We start from the raw sequence: 18,242 nt of genomic DNA, 5'->3' as shown, positions 1-18,242 counted from the left end.
ACATAAAAATATAAATAACCACAATAAAAAGAAAGATAAAGAGCAAGATCCAGTTGGGACCCAGGGGTAGGAGGCGCTGCTGGCCAGGGAGGCCCCTGCTCCCCTCCTGCGCAGGCGCCGGCTGCTGCTCAGTTGCGCTTTTACTTTGCACGTCAAGAGGGGTGGGGACCCGCTACTGGCACCCGCACCCGGCACCCACGGACCAGGGCCTGTGGGGTCACACTGGAGCAGCCAACTGAGACAGCAAAGGTAGGACTGCTGCTCTTTTACCCTCACTTATCTTTGGTTCAGGCTAATGGGTTTAAATTGTATTTTTTTATTATTATTATTCTTGCAGCAGACTTGGTGTCTCTTCCTACTTGCACTAGGAGTCCTGAGAGAGGACAGGGACACCCCACTGAGAGAGGACAGGGTGCAGCTTTAACCACCAACCCCCATGAGTCTCCCAAAAGTAATAAGGGGGAGCAAGGAGATGCAGGCTAAGCCCAGGTCTGGGTAAGGAGCCAATATCTCCACTTATCACAAGAGCAAGCTCCTGGAAGTGCCCACAAGATGCTCTGTGTATCCACGGGAGAGGAGGGGTTCAGTTTAAGACAAAATAGCCAGCCAAGAAGTTTCAAACTATATTTTCTATTACAGTTACATGAGTATCAAGAAGCTGCTTTTAAGAATAACCCCAATTGCGGCGATTCTTAACCTCGGCAAAACCCACAACTGCTTGTGAAGAGATTTGGCTGAAAGTGGACTTTAAGGTCATACAGCCCTGTCTCCACAAGCATGGGGGTAACTGGTCCTATTCACTCATTACTGAGGTCTCCCTTGGTTTCGTCTTGCTGTATTTGTCCACTGGATTTTCTTAAATGGTTTGTTCCTTGCAAGGGGCAGCGCCCTGACTTTCCACTGGCAATTTTCCACTTAACTGCAGGAACTGGGAGGGTGGAGACAGGGTTATCTGTGCCACCACCACTGCTCACAGACCAGGAGTCCCTGGGGGTGTGTGCTGATGGTTTGGGTGGAAAACTTGCAGCTTTGGAGCATTTCACTATGCACATCTACCAGGGACATAAGAGTAGGGAGAAAAGGGGTGGAGGATTAGGCCAATAGTCAACACTGCTGCTCCGGGTTTATTTTCCCTTTTTAACCAGGATAGATATCAACAGGGGAGGATAAGAGCTTTCACAAAGGATTAAAAGGCAAAAGCAGTGCATTTCACACAGCATTGAATTAGAGCATTTGGTTTTTTTCCTGCATATTCTTGGAATTCACCTGGCCAAATTCCCCCTGCTGTCCCCAGCGGCCTGTCTCAACGCCCACCAGCACTCAGCCAGCCCCCTACTACCACAGCCCAGTGAGCTCCCTCAGGGCTCCAAAAATGTCAGTGCCAGAGGGGGCATCTCCCTCAAGCAGACACTGCCAGCTCTGCCTCTCCTCCCAGCATGAGCATGGGTGGAAAGGCAGAGGGTAGGCACACCACAGAAACACTCTCTTACCTTGATAATAAGCAGATGAGAAATTAATGAAAGAACAAGTAGAAATAAACCTTTTCATTCCTCCATACCAACGCCCCACAGTCCTAACCTGTAAAATCCAGGCTGTTTCACTGCTTTTTCACTCTGGATCAAACATTCACCACCTTTAGAACCTCATGTCTTAGGTAACTACAGAAACGGGATGTGATGAACAGGCACCTGTTCGGGTGCTCTGCAACCGAGTCAAAATGAGAGAGTTGCTCTCATCTGTATTGCTTTGCAATCACACCATTACCAAATAATTCCAGTAACTCGGAGTACATCCGGTGCATGGTACTTAAAAAGTACTAAAAGCTTTTATCCTTCCCTGACATTTTTTTAAAAGAACTAAAAAAGCAATCCTATTCAATGCTCAATTTATATTTCTATCATGTCTATTTTCAGTTAATACCTATTCGTTATTACTAGTAGATCTCTGCCAAAATCCAGGTGATACAGAGTACAAGTGGTTACTGGGAGAAGCCCAGCACAGAACACTACTGCCCTACTGTTGTCCCTGGGCCACATCCCCAGGTGACTGCACAGAAAGGGACAAAGCCACCACCGCCCCAACTCTGCTCACACAGCTTCAGCAGAAAACTCAATTTCTATTTGAAATTACATTTTCTTTTTATTTTAGGCTGTGGAAGAGGAGGAAAAATAGAAGAGAGGTGTCAGCAGCACACCCAAGCATCTCCCCAAAAAGGGTAAGTCAGCAATAACACCAGGGTGCCATGCACAGCACCAGCTCTGTGCCTGTCACCTCTACCACAGGTTTTGGGTGTTTTTACAGCTCACATACCAGCCCCACACCAAACATGGGTGCCGACACATCTACTGCTCACCTGGGGTAGTGATGGTCCTTGGAGGATGGTGTTCAATGGATCCAGCCAGGCTGATCTCTTACCCTGGTTTTGGGAAGGAGCAGGAAGTTCTGGGCAGCATTTTGGGTTCCCCAAGGACCTGAGTTTCAAAAGGGGACCAGGCACAATGCAGAGACAACACCTACAGTGTTTGGTCATGTCTTACTTTCCCCCAAGCTGGCTTAGGAGCTTCTCCTTCCCCAAGCTGGCTTTTAAGAGCTGCTATGGCTTCACTTTCTGGGGTAAAATGCACAGGATTTGCTAACGAGGGGCCTGGGTTGAGCAGGGCAATTACCCTCAGGTGAGGAGCCTGATTGCCCATGGAGGCTGTGATGGGTGCAGATGTGTGCATGAGGCAGAGCCCAGCTGCGCCTCAGCCCCACAGGTGATGTGGCTGTGACTGCTCCCATATCCCCAGCTCCTGCGCTCGTTCCTATGGAGCATATGGATGTGTGGCTGCCCTTCAGCATACAGAAAATACTTTACATAATACTTGGCCAGTTTCAACAGGCGTTAACAAGTCCTGGCTACAAAACTTACCTAGTGTGTCTGACTTACTAAGTACAAACCGGGAGTCTCCACCCAGCACCCTGATGTGGCCAACTGTGGGGTCTCCTTGGCAAAATAGTAGGGGGAAACTGTTCAGGGGAGGAAGGAAGTCGTGTTTGGGGAGAGTCTCACACCTCCCTCCCCAGCTACCCCCCTGCGCCAAGGGGAAGTGAGCGCAGAGCATGTGAAACAAAATTTCCTCTTTCTGGAGCTTTTTTTAGCATCCTGCTAGTTTTTACATAGCTCATTTGGCTGAACTTTGCAATGTTACTGCTCGGGATTTCCAAGGCGCAGTTTCTCACATCGCTGTGTTTTCACTCCCCCTCTGAGGGCGGCTGCTCTCACAATGGTGTTTTTGGGTGCCCTCGGTGAGCCCTCTCGCTGCTCCCCCACTTCAGCTGGTCTTTTTGGGCCCCCTTGGACTGCAGGTTTGAAACCCCAGAGAGAAGATGCTGCGAGCACATCCCTGCCCCAGCATCGGGCTGGGGGGAGCAAAGGATGAGGCTGCAGGGAAGTTGCTGTGCAATGCCCCAGTCCCCGCTGCCTGGGCACAGCCCAGGGACCTACAATGTGGTTGCTTTGCTCAGGCACCCTGGCAGGACCAGGGCCTGTATGGGAAGCCCAGATACATCATTTTGAGGAGTTTGCTGGAACAGTAAAGATAGGGACATCTTCATAGGGCCTCAGCATCGCCATAGAAAACCAAGATGAAAGCCAGCGTCCCTCCTGTCTTCGTTAAGTACCATTCTCCACCAAGCAGCTCGTGATGATTTCCCAGCGCAGCCTGCTCTGCTTGTACCTATGGTCAGCATTTTTTCAAGCCCAGCAAGGCAAATTCTGACCACTCAGGGAGGATGTACTGGTTTTGGCCATCTGGTTTGGCTCAATCCCAGTACAGAGGAGAAGGGAGGAACCCACCTCAAGTGGGCACCACTATCACTAAGCACCAAAGGTGTTAACCAGCTGCCGAGGGTGAGCCCTGCAGCCCCAGGGCATAACAAGTGCTGCCAAAAACCATCCACCCCCTCCCAGTTACTTGTCCCAGTCAAGCTCCAGCAAATGGAAACCCAAGTCCTGGGCCTAAGTTACCCACCAGTGGCTGATGAGTAGGTGAGCACCAATTAGTTTTCCTGCATGAGGAAGAGATTACTCACATTTCTAGAATTAGTCATGCAGGTTTGTACATCAGAAGTTGGGTGGAGAATTAATAAAAGTATTGGAAAGTCTTTGAAGAGAAGGCTAATTGACTCTATGGCTTATTGATTGTCACTTCTGAAGCTTAATGGGATTATTTCATGAAGCATTTTGCTCTGCTGGTTATGTTAGATGCTGGAAGAAAGGAGACATCTCAGTTTCACTGGACTTGTTACTCAATGGTATGCAAGAGAAATTACACAAATATACAGAGAAAAGCTGCCCACCAGCCCCTGAACCATTTCCTTTTGTAGAAGATTTTCTGTTTCCACCCAAAGACACTTCAAAGTTTAGGTGCAATCGCACTGGCAAGCGTTGAACATTGGTTTCATTAATGAATGTCCATATTTTAATGCATATACCTTAAAGCACAGGAAAAAGCATCAGAGATTGCAACAGGATATAATCTTGCCTTTATAAATGTGCCTTTGGCATCTTGGTTGGTACCTACAGACTTTTCCCACTTAGACCCATGAGTTGCTTCTTCAGGCTGATGCAAAAGGCAAATCTGAGAGAGTTTGGACAGAGAGATCTGAATTTTCTCTGTATCCATCAGATCTGGTTTTTTTTTTCCTGTCTGACAGATTCAGATACTATCAGCTGCTTACCATGAAAACAATTTTAAAGTAAAGTCCACCTACAGCCACCTTAGTGATGATATCTGATATTTCCAACAGCCACCGCAGTCACACGCGCAAGATGGGTAAAAGAAAAAGCAGTTGCGAGCAAGTCAAATTTAACATAATGCAGTTCTGCAGCAAGAAATGTTCAATTAGTGGGCCGGTTGTCCCTGCTTGTGTGCAAGTATGTTCTATATTCTATCTATGAAAGACAAATGAAAAAATTGACCCCGGTTTGCTGAAAGCCACCAACTTGGGACTTCTGCTCCGTGACACAGCAGCAGCAGCTGCACCAGTGGAAAAATGTTCATTTCTCAGGGTTATTTACATAGGGAGCTGATTTTGTTCTGTCATCATCTTGGCTGCATATAGCCATTGTGTGGGTATGAAGTTTCCGAAGGGCTTTGCTGGGAAGACCAGGGGAGCGTTAGACTCAGGGGTGCTATATAAGAGCATCCCTCTGCTCATGGCAGGGCAGCCAGGAGGGATGCAGGTACGGCGCTTGCTGGAGCATCTCTGCCTCTACTGCTCTTGCAAGCTTTCTCATACCTTTTGCTTTGTACGACCCGTGTCTCCCCGTGGAGTTATAACTGCATCTTTCTGTCTTTCAGCTGCAGGGCCATGTCAGCTGCCCAACTGCTGTGTTGAGAGAAGCAGCTGAAATGCCACCCAAAAGGTGACAGAGGTGCAGCTCCGGTGACTGTCCACTGCTTTGGCACATGATGAAGCATTTCTTGATGTGGATCCCCTCCTTGTCCATCCTGCAAGCAACTGGAGTAAGGTCTGGGAACTTTGGACAAAGAGCATGAGCAAAGCACACGACTTTAATTAACTCATCCCGTAACGAAGGTGCTCCCCAGAGCAGACAAAATGATCTGGTAGCTGAAGCCTCACACAAGGATGCCGGGGCTGGACCTTTTTATTTAAGCATTTTTATTTGAGGACAACCTGGCTGCAGGAGGCAAGTGAGGAACATGTTACCATGCCAGGGCTGAGCACACACCTGGAGCACAACCATGATGAACAGTTCGACCAGCACCGAAACAGACCTGAAGCTCTACTACGCGATTACGTACACTTTCATCCTGATCCCTGGACTAATAGGAAACACATTGGCTTTGTGGGTCTTTTACGGGTACATGAAAGAGACTAAAAGGGCCGTCATATTTATGATCAATTTAGCCATTGCCGACTTAGCGCAGGTTTTGTCCTTGCCCCTGAGGATTTTCTACTACTTGACTGGGAGATGGGAATTTGGAGGAGGTCTCTGCATGCTTTGCTTCTACCTGAAGTACGTCAACATGTATGCAAGCATCTACTTCTTGGTTTGCATCAGCGTGAGACGATATTTGTTTCTCATGCACCCCTTCAAATTCAGCGACTGTAAACGCATCTGTGATGTGTATATCAGCATCGTTGGGTGGGTCGTGGTCTGCGTTGGCTGTTTGCCTTTCCCCCTTCTCAGACTTCACAAGGATGCTAAAAACACGTGTTTTGTGGATCTCCCCGTGAAGGAAGTTGGCCTTCCCACCTCCATTGTAATGATGACGATGGGTGAATTGGTGGGGTTCGTAACACCCCTACTCATCATCCTGTACTGCTCCTGGAAGACTATCCTATCACTAAAAGAAAAAAATTCTGCTTCACATGACCTCGGAGAGAAAAAAAAGGCTTTAAAGATGATTCTCACCTGCGCCCTGGTATTTCTGATTTGCTTCGGACCTTATCATATCAGCTTTCCACTAGATTTCTTTGTCAAAACCAAAAAGATTAGAAACGGGTGGGTCCAGAAGGTGATCTCAGTGTTTCACGTTGTAGCTTTGTGCCTTGCCAGCTTGAACTCCTGCGTGGACCCTGTCATCTACTACTTTACTACGGATGAGTTCAGGAGACGTCTTTCCAGACAGGATTTGCAGGACAGCATTCAGCTCCACAACCTCAGTTACGTGAGGAAGCACTCCAGAGACGTGCTCAGGGAGGACACCATGGATTACTAGCACTGGCCTTCCCCAGATGGTTGCCAGGACTTCAAATGTTCACTGTATTTTGGGTTTTGGCCCAATTTTTTTTTCCTTAAGATGCTGAGAGCAATAGCTGAAACAAACTTCTGCTGATTTCAGTGAGGGTTGCAGAAAAACAAAAATCCCCAAAACCCAAACCTGACCGAAAATACATTGAATTAATACTTTGTTTGCAAATTTTCTCCAAATAAAAATAACACTGTATAATTCCCACAGGCCCTATTTCTAAGCTGGGCAACCAGGACAGGGTAGCTTTGGTAGTAAGAGGAGAATGCAGACCCATGGTGAGAGGTGATGCTGTGCCCCATTGTCACCAGTGGGACCATTACCCTGCTGTGTCTTGGTCATGCACCCTGGCTTCAGCAAGAGGCAGCAAAGATTTTGGGGACTTGTTATTGCAAGAAAGAATTTGATCCTAAAAATTAGTAGTTGAAACAGTATTATATCTTTCTGAAGCAAAAGACAACCCAGCAGTGACTGATTTCTATGGAGAGTGGCAAGAGCCTGCCTCAAGCCATGTTGACTATGGGGTGAGTAGTGTAAGGTGGCCCCAAAGGACTTGCCATTTAAATAATTAACCAAGCCTCCATCTTGGGGTGTAGAAAATGACATACCCCCAAATCACAGAGTCATTGAAGCATCCAGAAGCTATTTTTCTGCCGTCAGTTGTCACTTCTGTCTCAAAAGCCATATGGTTTGAAGCCATATCTCTGCCTTGGATAAGCTTTAACCACAGAGCCATGCTTCAAGGATATTTATTCAGGCTAGATGTTCATTGAGCATGACCATTTCAGGTCCTTTTTTCACCAAAGATGGGGCAAATTATTTCCCTTTCCCTGATACCTGATCCTATGCTATCACATCTACTCTTCATTAACAGTCGCTTGATTAAGACGCAGTGAAAGGAACCAAACCTGCCTGAAGTTTACAGTAATGAGAACTCGTTTGCCAAAGGTGCCACCCAACATGCTACAAGACATTTTTAAGCAAGGCTCAAGTGTGAATGTATTTTTAATAATAATTTCTTTAAAATCAAACAGCAGAACGTTTGAGCTTGACTGGTATTTCATTTGCACCTTCTTGTAAAATCCATTTTTCTGTGAATATTTGAAATGTTACCTTTTACAATGTAAAAATACTGTGACAGCGTTAGGTTTTATTTAATGCAAATGTTGTTTTATAGATTTAATTTATAAAAAAGTATATATTTTGTAGAAAAATGATGGGAATCTCAGAGAATGTTGGAACACAGAGAGACTTTTTTTCTTTTAAAACACCTTTCCATATAATAAGAACAACTCCACCACCTCATCCCTACAGAAGTCTGAGCCAGTGTGTGTGTACCTCAGTGTGTCAACTGAGTAACACTGATAATTCATGGAAAGCAAGCAGCACATTGTAATTTGTTCACAGCAATTAAAAAATATTTATTTTTTGATTTCCTGTTGTATATAATAAAAAAATGCCTTTAAAAAATAAATGAAATTTAATTCTTGGCCCACTTTACCTGCTGTAACTGCCTGCATCACCAATACACACACAGACCAACGCCTGGCAGCACATGGATGTCCAACACCTCTCGAGCACTCGTACAACATTTTAGATGCCTTCTCAAAATTATTTTATCTTCCTTCTGGGAAGAAAAGTGAAACCACTGGTTTGCAAAGGGATAAAACACTGCTGCAAACTGCAGCAGCTCATCTGCCCCATGAGAGGTTCACCAAGACAACATCAACTCCTACAGCTGAAGGCCAGCATTGGGACAAACCCATCGCTGTCTTTGCTGGCCACTGTCTCCTGTCCCCAGCCTCATAGGAGGGGAGCAGGATGGCCCCACACAACCACCCTAAAGCTACTTTTAGCTTCTGAGAGGAAAAGATGTTACACAAAGCGGTCTCAGAAGTTCAGAAATTGTTCGATGAGAAAAACCTCAATAAGCTGAAGTTTTCCCACCTAGAAAATGCTGTGGGTGCAAAGCAAGCCGTTTCCCCCGCTGCCTTGGCAATGCGGTTTGTTCATGTCAGCATTAACGGTCTCTTTTTACAGGAAGTTGAGTGCAGTAGTTGCAGTCACTCACATGAGCTGAATTTGGGTGAGCCCTGCCTGCTCTGCACCTGCCACGGCACCTCTGGGCTCCTGATGGGATTTGCTCGGGCCCTGCTCTCCATCGCAGAGGTCTCACAAGCCCTTAACTTGATGGAGAATCACGATATTACTTACATTAACAGAAGGTGTATTTTCATGGCCTGTTGATGGCTCGGGATCCATGACACTAGCCCCTGCTTGAGCCCCAGAGCAATCACACGCCAGCAGAGAGATGCTCTTCTGCATTTCTGCCAGCCAAGAAAGCCTCAGGTGGTGGCCCATAGCACACAGGAGGTTTGGAGAAGGCACATAAAGCCCAGCCACTGCAGCAGCAGGGAGCAATTGCTGTTTGATCGCTTTTCTGTCCAGTTTCCAGCTCTGTGCAGGGTGAGATCCCATCCCTCACCTGGCCTTCGCACAGCTCTGGCTGCAGCTCCTCATTAAAGCCAGCAGAAGCTGATATTCCCACCGAAATATTTTCTCCTGAAAGCCTTCTGAGTAAGTAATCTGCTCTGCAGCACTGGACTGGGAATCTGAACAAGAATGTATCTGACAAGTGGCTTTTTGATGCAGAGTTAGGTTTAATTTGTGCTAGGTCAAAAGAAAAGGTATATTCTTTTTTTTTCAGCAGTTAGGTTTCAGGAGAGCTATTCTCTATCTGGTGGTGAAAGAAGCCTTTTTCAAGGATTCTCTCTGAAACCAGGAGCCAGAGGCACGCTGAGGGTGGGCTGCATCCCTCCCAATCCCAGAAAACCCATTTGTGCCAATGGCGCAGAGCCAGAGAAGGTTTCAGGGTATGCTCAGCAACCTTAAGCTGTTCAGATACAGCATCAAGACAAGGCGCTTTCTGGGATGAATTATTTATACCTAACACAAGAAGGCGAATGAGGATGCCATTGGAAGGAGAGCTCTTGGTCCATTTCTGAAGGCTGCACATCACAGCCCCCCCCTCCACCAGTTTCCATCGACTCCCACGCGGCCGTGCGCCTCCGAACCCACACGGCGCGGAAAGAGCAGGCGCTGTCTGCTGCAGCTGCAGATGATTTCATCACACCTTGGGCACCGCTCCGCACAGCTTCCTTTGTTTCGCTGTCATCACGAGAAGAGACATGACAGGGGGGTTTGGGGTTTTTTTGGTTTGTGTTTTTTTTTTCAGGTTGAGACTTAAAACTGCTGCGGAAGTGAGAGAGTGTGTGCTGGCCTCTCTTTGCATTCTCCTCTTTAGACCTCCTCAAGATGGTTGTGTTGAGCCAGATCAGAGTCCACCAAAGCAGGTCGCTTGCTCCCGATGGTGGGCTTGGGGAGGGCATTGAAACACTGAGCTGTGGGCAGCAATCCCACCTGGGCACAGCCGTCCTCAGCTGCTGGTTGTGGGGCTTCCTGCAGCTGCACTGAAAGCATGAAAAGCTCTTTTCCAACCTGGTAGATCAATATTCACTGGAACCCACCGATCCCTTGAGTTCGGTGACAATGAATTCCCTATTTTAGTTGTATGTACATTGCTTGGAAACATTTCGCTGTTGCTTTCAGCCAGCCACCTGACAACAACTTTCAGTGTCCCTTCCTCTTGCACCACAAGCAACTGATTCCCTCATTTCCCACACTCAGGACCCCCAGCCACCTCCTGGGTGGGAGCACAGTCCCACAGCACGCGTCCTCCATGGCCATAGCCCATCACTTTTCCAATGTCCTCTTCATCTCCTCTGCCATCACCAGCCATTGCCCATGAGCTATTGGACACAACTCAGAAGGTCTCCTTTCTGCATGAAAAGGGCTGATTTACAGCTCATCTTACCTAAACAAAGTTTTTCTTCTCCCGTACACATCTTTTCTTTTATCAGCACTACATTTTATTTGCTATTGTGTCATCTGGTTGCTCAAAGTCCTGAGAAGAATCCTCATTTCTCTGTAGCCGGTGTTAGATTTTCCTGCTCTGGTTAAGGTTGCATCAGTAGCAGACTTCAGCACTTTTTACCTCACTGTTTACTTCCTTTTTCACTTTGCTGTTAGAGGCTAAAAATTACTATCATCCCCAGCGTCACTGAAACAGCTTGTTGGCCACAAAGGTACACAACAACATCAAACGCAGTGCTGCTGGACACCATTCCTCAGACCACAGTAACTGAAATAAAACTCCACAGCGAGTGACCCAGATACAAGTCAACCCCTATCCAGTACAAAAACAAAAAAAAAAGATAAAATATTATCAGAGATGGCTTGATAAATACCCTGAGAAAAAGAGAGCAAAGCTGGAGTTGTCTGAACAGTGTCAGGCTCATGGTGCCTGTCAGGGCAGAGGAGCTCCAACATCTGGGCTGACAAACTGAGCTCTGTGTAAATGTGATCTATATGATAGACATTAGTGGCCAAAAGATCTGATTTTGAAAAAAAAAGATCCAGTTACTTAAAGCCATCAAGAACAAAGTAATAGTAATAAAAACCCAAACCACATCTGCAACAGCTGTTCTGGTACCAGCACTCACTGCTGTAATGAGTTTGCAGGGACTGGCAACTACCATTGGATTAACCTGCTTCACTCACCCCCTCACTAATGCAGTGATTTGTACTTGAGAATTTAACTGCATGGATAACATTGCTGACATATTAAAGAGAGGAAGCCTCTATGAATTTCTCAAAATTAAAAGAAAAATAGGCCACAAAGGAGAGTATTTGGGAAACTTGGGGTGAAAACATGACAGTCTAGTTGAAACGAGCAGTCAGATGTACAGGAATCTCTGTTTTGCTGATCATCAGCTCTTTCCTCCAGTGTTTATTTAATGTTTTCTGCTCTATTAAAGACTGGTCCATAGTCTCTCAATACTAACAGATTACCACAAAAAAGGTTTCATACTTTTTATATAGTTTCTTATTTCCCGAGACTGAACTCCACGCAATGACTTCTGCTGACGCCAGCAGGCTCATTAATTTCCATTCATGAAAACACCAACCTTCCCAGGAGGAAATAGGGATAAACACAATCATATTTTTGGATTAGGTCAGCTGATATGAGGTGCCTTCAGTTTAGTCTCCTGAAAGCTCAACCCTTGACCAAGGGTCTCCTAATCCTTGCAGAGCATTTGGGGATAATCTCCAGGTGGAACAGAGAGTGCTTTTGGGGATCAATAGATCTTTCAGGATTGTCATCATCCCTAGAGAGCAACCTTCAGCCAACTCAAGGAGGTTCCTGATCCAGGGTCAGGTGCATCCATGGCACACTAAGGGCAAAAATGCCCTTGGTCAGTCCATAAGAAAACACTCTCCACTTTTCCATCTTCTTCTCCAGTAGGAGAAAAAAAGAAAAGCTCACAGCCCAGTAGGCTGAGCCTGCATATGGGGAACAGACACAAACAAGACTTTTGGTGGTTAGGGCCACCTCCTCAAAGGGGAAGACCTGGCCGCTTGTTCCTGCTTCCAGCCCTATTTTGGTATCTTACGTCAACAACACAGGATACACTCCATGAACATCACCAGCTGCTGGTAGGGCTTAGGTGGGGTTTTTTTGGTGGTGGTTAGCACTTCATTTTAAGGGATCTCCACCCTGTCCATGTGTGGGTGATGACTGAGGAATGGCTACGTCTAAGAAAGTCAGTCCAGCAACATGTCCAGGTGTCACCAGAGCCCTTTTCAGCATGAGTTACACCTCAAAAAAAGTCCTCACCCCAGTCAGAGCCAGTGTTCTGTGTAGGCATACACAGAGGCGCCAGCACAAAGTTAAAGGGAGGGGGAAATGAAGCCTCTCAGAGGCTGAGTACCTCCAAGGCCAGCAAGTGGCTCAGATACAGTCATCAGGATTTTAATTTTTTATGCCAGTCTGCTCACGTTTCCTTCCATCCCTGCTTTTTTCACCTAAACCTAGAATTCAGAGGAAAAAAAAACAAAAGAAGAAAAAACCAACAATGTAGGATGAACAGAACCTTCCTGTATAACCAATTGTTATAAGGTATTGAGAGAATTAACAGATCTCTTCACTCATCTGTCTGCCCATTTCCCCAGTGGGCCCAGCAGTGATGTAAGAAGGGAATATCCTGGTGGGGCTCCAGCTAAGCGAAGGTCATGGCTTTACCAATCGCAACGTGCAGCCGCCAGCAGTCAGCTCCAAGCACCCCATGGCCAGCTTCACCTCTCCGCTTGCCCTCCAAGGATTCCCAACAGAAAAAATCCTCTATTTTAAAGTTGCAAATACCACTCAAACTCTTGTCTTGGCTGACTCAGGTCTCTAAACTGCTGTCAGCACGTTTACCGGTCCTGTGATAGCGCCATTATCTTACAAACTCCGTTATTACATGACACAGTTGATATTTAAAGAAATGGTAACTCCTTGTGGTCAAACAGAGGTCTGTGCAGCCAGAGAGAAAGTTCTCAGGAGACCTACTGTAAAACAGAAGCTAAAACTCATAAGGCTTTGAGTTTTCAGTTTAATGAAAGGGTTCTAGTTTAATGAGAGGTTTCTTATTTAAGTGAATTAACGCATCAAAGCCTCACATCCCAGCCTGTTCCTGTTAGTTACCAGTCTATAAAACCCAGAGCAGCACCATCAGAAGCCCAAAACCAGCAGCAGCTCCACCGCCCATACCAGTGCAGTGCCATTCCCGCTCCTTCACCCAAAGCTTTTCCCTGTGGGTTTGCTTGCCCTTGACTGACCCATCCCAGGTGTCTCCCATGGGACAGCAAACCCTGGTGGCATATAGCTCAAAAGCTCTTTGGCTGCGTCTTGGTTCAGGGGGCTCCTCTACAGCAGCCACCGGTCTGGGTCACACTGTCCATCATGCAGGAGGGATGCAGCCACCAGAGCTGCCGTGCATGGGGAAGTGGGATGTTTTGGTGGCGGGCAAATAATCCCACTACTCACCGAATACAAGACAGCCATAAACAATGAGTCTCCCATGTGTGCACAACCCTTTGCAGACACGTAATGTGGGCAATGCTGCAGAGCACTTGTTTTTAAGGGTTCGTCCCATCAGCCAAGAGCTCTTTGTTTGGTGATTGGTCAAAGCCCACAAGTTCTGCATAAGGGAAGATGGACATCAAAATCTTCTGGACAAAAATTTTCATCCAGAAGAAATCCCAGATTCAAGCCCCGCTAATGACTTTTTTACTGATAGGTTTTGCCCCTCAGCTGTTTGTTGCACTAAAGCACATCCATGCACTTCTAAAGCTTACTCTTAATCTTATTTGGCAACTGGAAAGTAATAACCACAACCAGCATCGCCTCCTCTATGTGGAACAGCGTGTGAGAGCAATGGGGCAAACCAGGTCCCTCCAAACATCCTCCTGCTGAGGGGGTGATGCTTTTCTGTAGGAGACAGGGGCACCAACTCACCCCAACGTCAGTGCTCTATTGCAGATCCCAGCTCCACAGCCAGGACCCATCTTTCCTTCGTAGTAGTAGTTTTTGGGAAGTAGTTTTTGTTTGGTTGGTTTTTAAAAAATATGTGAATGAAAACATAGAAGAGGAAGAAAATCGAATGATGCTGAGAAAGCAAAATAAAATGTTTTGTAGAGATAAACCATTAGCTCCATTAAGAAACAACAAATACCGTGAGTCTGCAAAAAGATAAATGCACATATCCAGTGTATTTGCAAGTAGGATATTTATAGAAGAAATACAAAAGTTGTTGAGACCTGGAGCTCACTTTTTTCTCCTACACTCAAGGTACTCAGCCAGAAACTCTATTTGCCCTCCAGTTAGCGTGAGTCATTTCCCTATTGAAAAACAAGGGCCTTCATCTACAGTGAAAATAAAGCCTCGGAAATACACCAGCAGTCAGCAGTTCTAGGTGCGAGCTCCCCTCAACCCATACACGCTTCTACTTCCCAGCCACCTCCGCCCAAGCAAACCTTTACCATAAAAACTTTCAGACAGTACCAGAAGGAGAGCATTGTTCCTGCTTCTCAACCATCCAGATAACCACCTGATTCAGCTGTGGTTTGTAAATTGTCAAGAGCAGCAACACCGAAGCTTTGACAAGGGCAGGAAGAGCTCAAACATCAAGGAAAGCAGCTTACACTGCAGCACAGATGTACCAGATAAGCAGAAATACTTTCATTTCTTTTCAGACTACAAACTTACGTGAAAAGCCAGCAGCTACAGCTCAGCTCACAGTCATGGAAGGGCTAATTTTTAATTTATTTTTTTTCTCACCATGATGTGAGGAGGCAAAGCCATAACCGCTTCCAACTTCACACCGGGTGGTAAGGCACACCAGTAAGGGTAGGGTAGCCTGAATGGTGGCTTCTACATCCATCTTATTTTTCTAAGCATTAAGGATTAACTGGTGAAAGTGGCTGAGAACATGAGATGACAAAGAAGCTATGACCACCAAGTACACAGAAATCAAAGTGAATACTGAATCATTTATGGTCAAGTGAGAGTGCAGTTCCCACCGATACCACCATCCCACAGAACCAAAACATCCTATGCATCCCTTCCCGCCCAAGGGATTTTTGATCACCAAGTGGAAGCTGTAGGTTTATCTGTCCATGGATCCATTCCTGATGTATCCCACATGTCAATCAATGGCTGAAGGCAGTAAATTCACTTTTGCACTTGTTAATGTGAACCCTTAGGTGTTACAGTACAAAAAGAGAGAAAATATGCTTAAGTAAACAAAATAGTTAAACTAGAATAAATAATTTCCTTTGGAGGTGGAGTGCAAGGTGGAGAGTCTTTAATTATTCTCAAGACAGGAAATACACCCATTCATATTGCCTAGGTAGCATCACAAATATATACACATAATGAAGAACTAATTTCAATGAAATAATGTGACTGTAATTATATGTACTGTAGTTATTCTGGTTGCGGTCTCGAAGCTTCAATCATCGCTAGCATTTGGGCTCTGTGCCATTGCTGGCAGCCAAGCCATCCCCCACACAGCTCAAAATTAGGACAGTCAGAGCAGCTTTAATCCCTCCACGCCTGACCTCAGACTTCCCAGTGGGGTAATTCAGCCACTCTGACAGCTACCGTGCCACTGTGGAGGCTTTGTGGACCATCCTGCATTTACCTGGCCCTAAAATGTTCTCTTTTGTTCTAGGAGTTTTAGTCTGGGGCACGTTAGGGGGTGAAATGAACCCTGAGATGAAATGCAATAGAGCAGGGAAGGGGTAAGGAGGTTGTCTTTAGTTAAACGCCATAATGTTTTCTTTCTTTCTAGCCTGAGTACCTCACAGAACACCAATAAATGAAAGCATTCACCAACAAAGGCTAAACCTGTCAGCTGCCTGATCAGTAACAAAGGAACCTGGCCAATCCAGCCCACCCTGCTGTGAGCAGAGCTGCAGCAACTGGGGGAGACAGAGGAGGATGATTTACAAACAGTAAACCAGAATTTTTCTCAGGGAAACTCACAGTTGATTTCAGCGCTCTGGTATTTCTGCCTTCATTCACCACAGACTGTGCTGAGCACAGCTGAATTTTTGGTAACTTTCCCCGCCATACCAAGAACTAATGAAGCCCACAGAAATCAGTCGAGCCTTGCTGAAATCCTACCAGGCTCTTTGTCCTCCAGGCACCTGCATAGACGCTGTGACTTCTGCTGTGGGGGTGAGAGGGTTTCACTGCCATACAAACCATCGCTCTGCTGCAACACTCCATAGCATGGAGTTGAGCTTATTGTGAAAAATGTCTCACTTTTAAACAACCAGTTTATCAAGTCTGAGGTGCTAAAGCTCTATTTCATACCAGGTTGAGGCCTTGGTATGTCTTTCAAAGGTCTCCATGCTGTCCTCCTTTTATTCTTCCCTGGATCTTCATCTCAAGGTATTTGTAAATGCTTATCTCTATGAATTTGTACAAAGTCAGGTGGGAGGAAACTCTGCAGCTCTAGCATAGAATAGCACCTACTCTAATAGAAATGTCTGTCACACCCAACACCACCAATCTCTTACCAGTCACACTCAGACAGAAAGCTGTCAGGCTTCTGCAAAGGTCAACACCATCTCCTCCAAGTAACAAAGTCAAGTTTGTTCTTAATTGTGAGTTCTCTCTTTAATCAGAGTGCTTAAACTTGAAAGAATCCTCACATGTGATGCTGGGAGAAGAATTGCTCAAAGCACTGGATTGTCAGCTTAACATTCATAAAGGTATTTAAAACTTACATCTAAATATACTGCTTCAGAAAAAGAATGTGCAAGCCAACTTAAAGATAACTTGTCAACAAGCAAGTGCACAGATATTGCTGATTGCTTTTTCAGTAAACACACTTGTAAACAGAAGCTGTTGCACTAAACGAGCTTGCATTTGCATCTTGGTAATGTTATCCTTTCAGTTACCACACCCGCGTTTGAAGCACAGTCTTACTCAGATATTTAACAGGGTTTCACACAGGTTACAGTTTCATTATAAAAATGTTCTTTACTATAGATAGAAACTAAGCAAAGACACTAAACGCCACCTAGGAAAAGCTTTCATTGAACCATTTTTAGGTTTAATTTTGGCAGTATACCCGAAAACCCATATTTAGAATAAACACACTAAATTTTTACCAGTTACACACACTTTATGCTGAAGTGTGTGCTGCCTGTGCCATCTACTGGTGCAAAGCACTGCGCTGGCTCACTCCTGCCACAGAGCAGCTGAATGCAGGAGCTACAGAAACCACAGCATTAGATGATCCTGGAAATACCAGCTGTTTTCATAGCAACCTTAAAACTGCTGTCCTTTGATTTGAACACCCGCCCCCAGCATAAAATAATTATGGCTGGATAATAGGCCTAGCAACACCACACGTGTGACTGAAACCACAGCTGCTTTCTCAACGCAAGAGCATCAAGCAGGTAAGAACACACTGTTTCTTAGCCTATGCTGGCTCACTGCCTAGGACATCTAATAAGCTCTTAAGGAACAGACTTTATCTTTTAAAATCTTTACCAAAGGTAAGAGAAGCTGTCTCAGTCTATATGGAAGCATTTTTTGCTGTGTATCTTAAGACAGGTTAGCAGGTTAAAGGCTTGTCTAGCACGAGCCATTCACTGCAGTCGTTCAAAGGTGGAAGGAAGAATTTCCATTTTTTAAGTCAATCCTCAACCCTGCAAGCAAATGTTTCTTGCTCTCTCCAACTAACGTGTTTCCAAACCCTTCCACTCAAGAGTACCAAAACAGACTACACAGCCAACCCACCCTTGTTATCCTCTCAAATGGTCCAGAGGAGAAGGAAATCACAACAGCAACTTCCCAAGCACACAGCAACTTTTTAAACCAGAAACGAGTCAGTGCAGCCACTCCCCCCAGTAACAGGGACCCATTTCTGGAAAGCATTCTTGACTCCTAGTGACAAAAACAAGAGCTTTCCATAGCATCCTGTTTCAGTAAAGTATATAATGAAATACTCTCCCACACTATTTTTGAGCTAAGTTGACCAAAGCTCCAGTTCTGGGGCACATCCTCTGCATTGTATCACC

The 18,242-nt window shown here is 45.7% G+C and overlaps 1 protein-coding gene across 1 annotated transcript; it reads left to right on the top strand.

The window, feature by feature from the left end:
- The first annotated feature begins 5,750 nt into the window (after positions 1-5,750).
- On the top strand, positions 5,751-6,731 carry GPR174 (G protein-coupled receptor 174). Its single transcript, XM_010181671.1, has one exon. It carries the CDS (start codon positions 5,751-5,753, stop codon positions 6,729-6,731), a length of 981 nt encoding a protein of 326 aa, XP_010179973.1.
- Positions 6,732-18,242: the final 11,511 nt, after the last annotated feature.

This window comes from Mesitornis unicolor, unplaced genomic scaffold (genome assembly GCF_000695765.1).
Source record: "Mesitornis unicolor isolate BGI_N332 unplaced genomic scaffold, ASM69576v1 scaffold44353, whole genome shotgun sequence".
In the NCBI taxonomy this organism is placed as follows: Eukaryota; Metazoa; Chordata; class Aves; order Mesitornithiformes; family Mesitornithidae; genus Mesitornis; species Mesitornis unicolor.
This window is presented reverse-complemented; position numbering and strand designations above follow the sequence as displayed.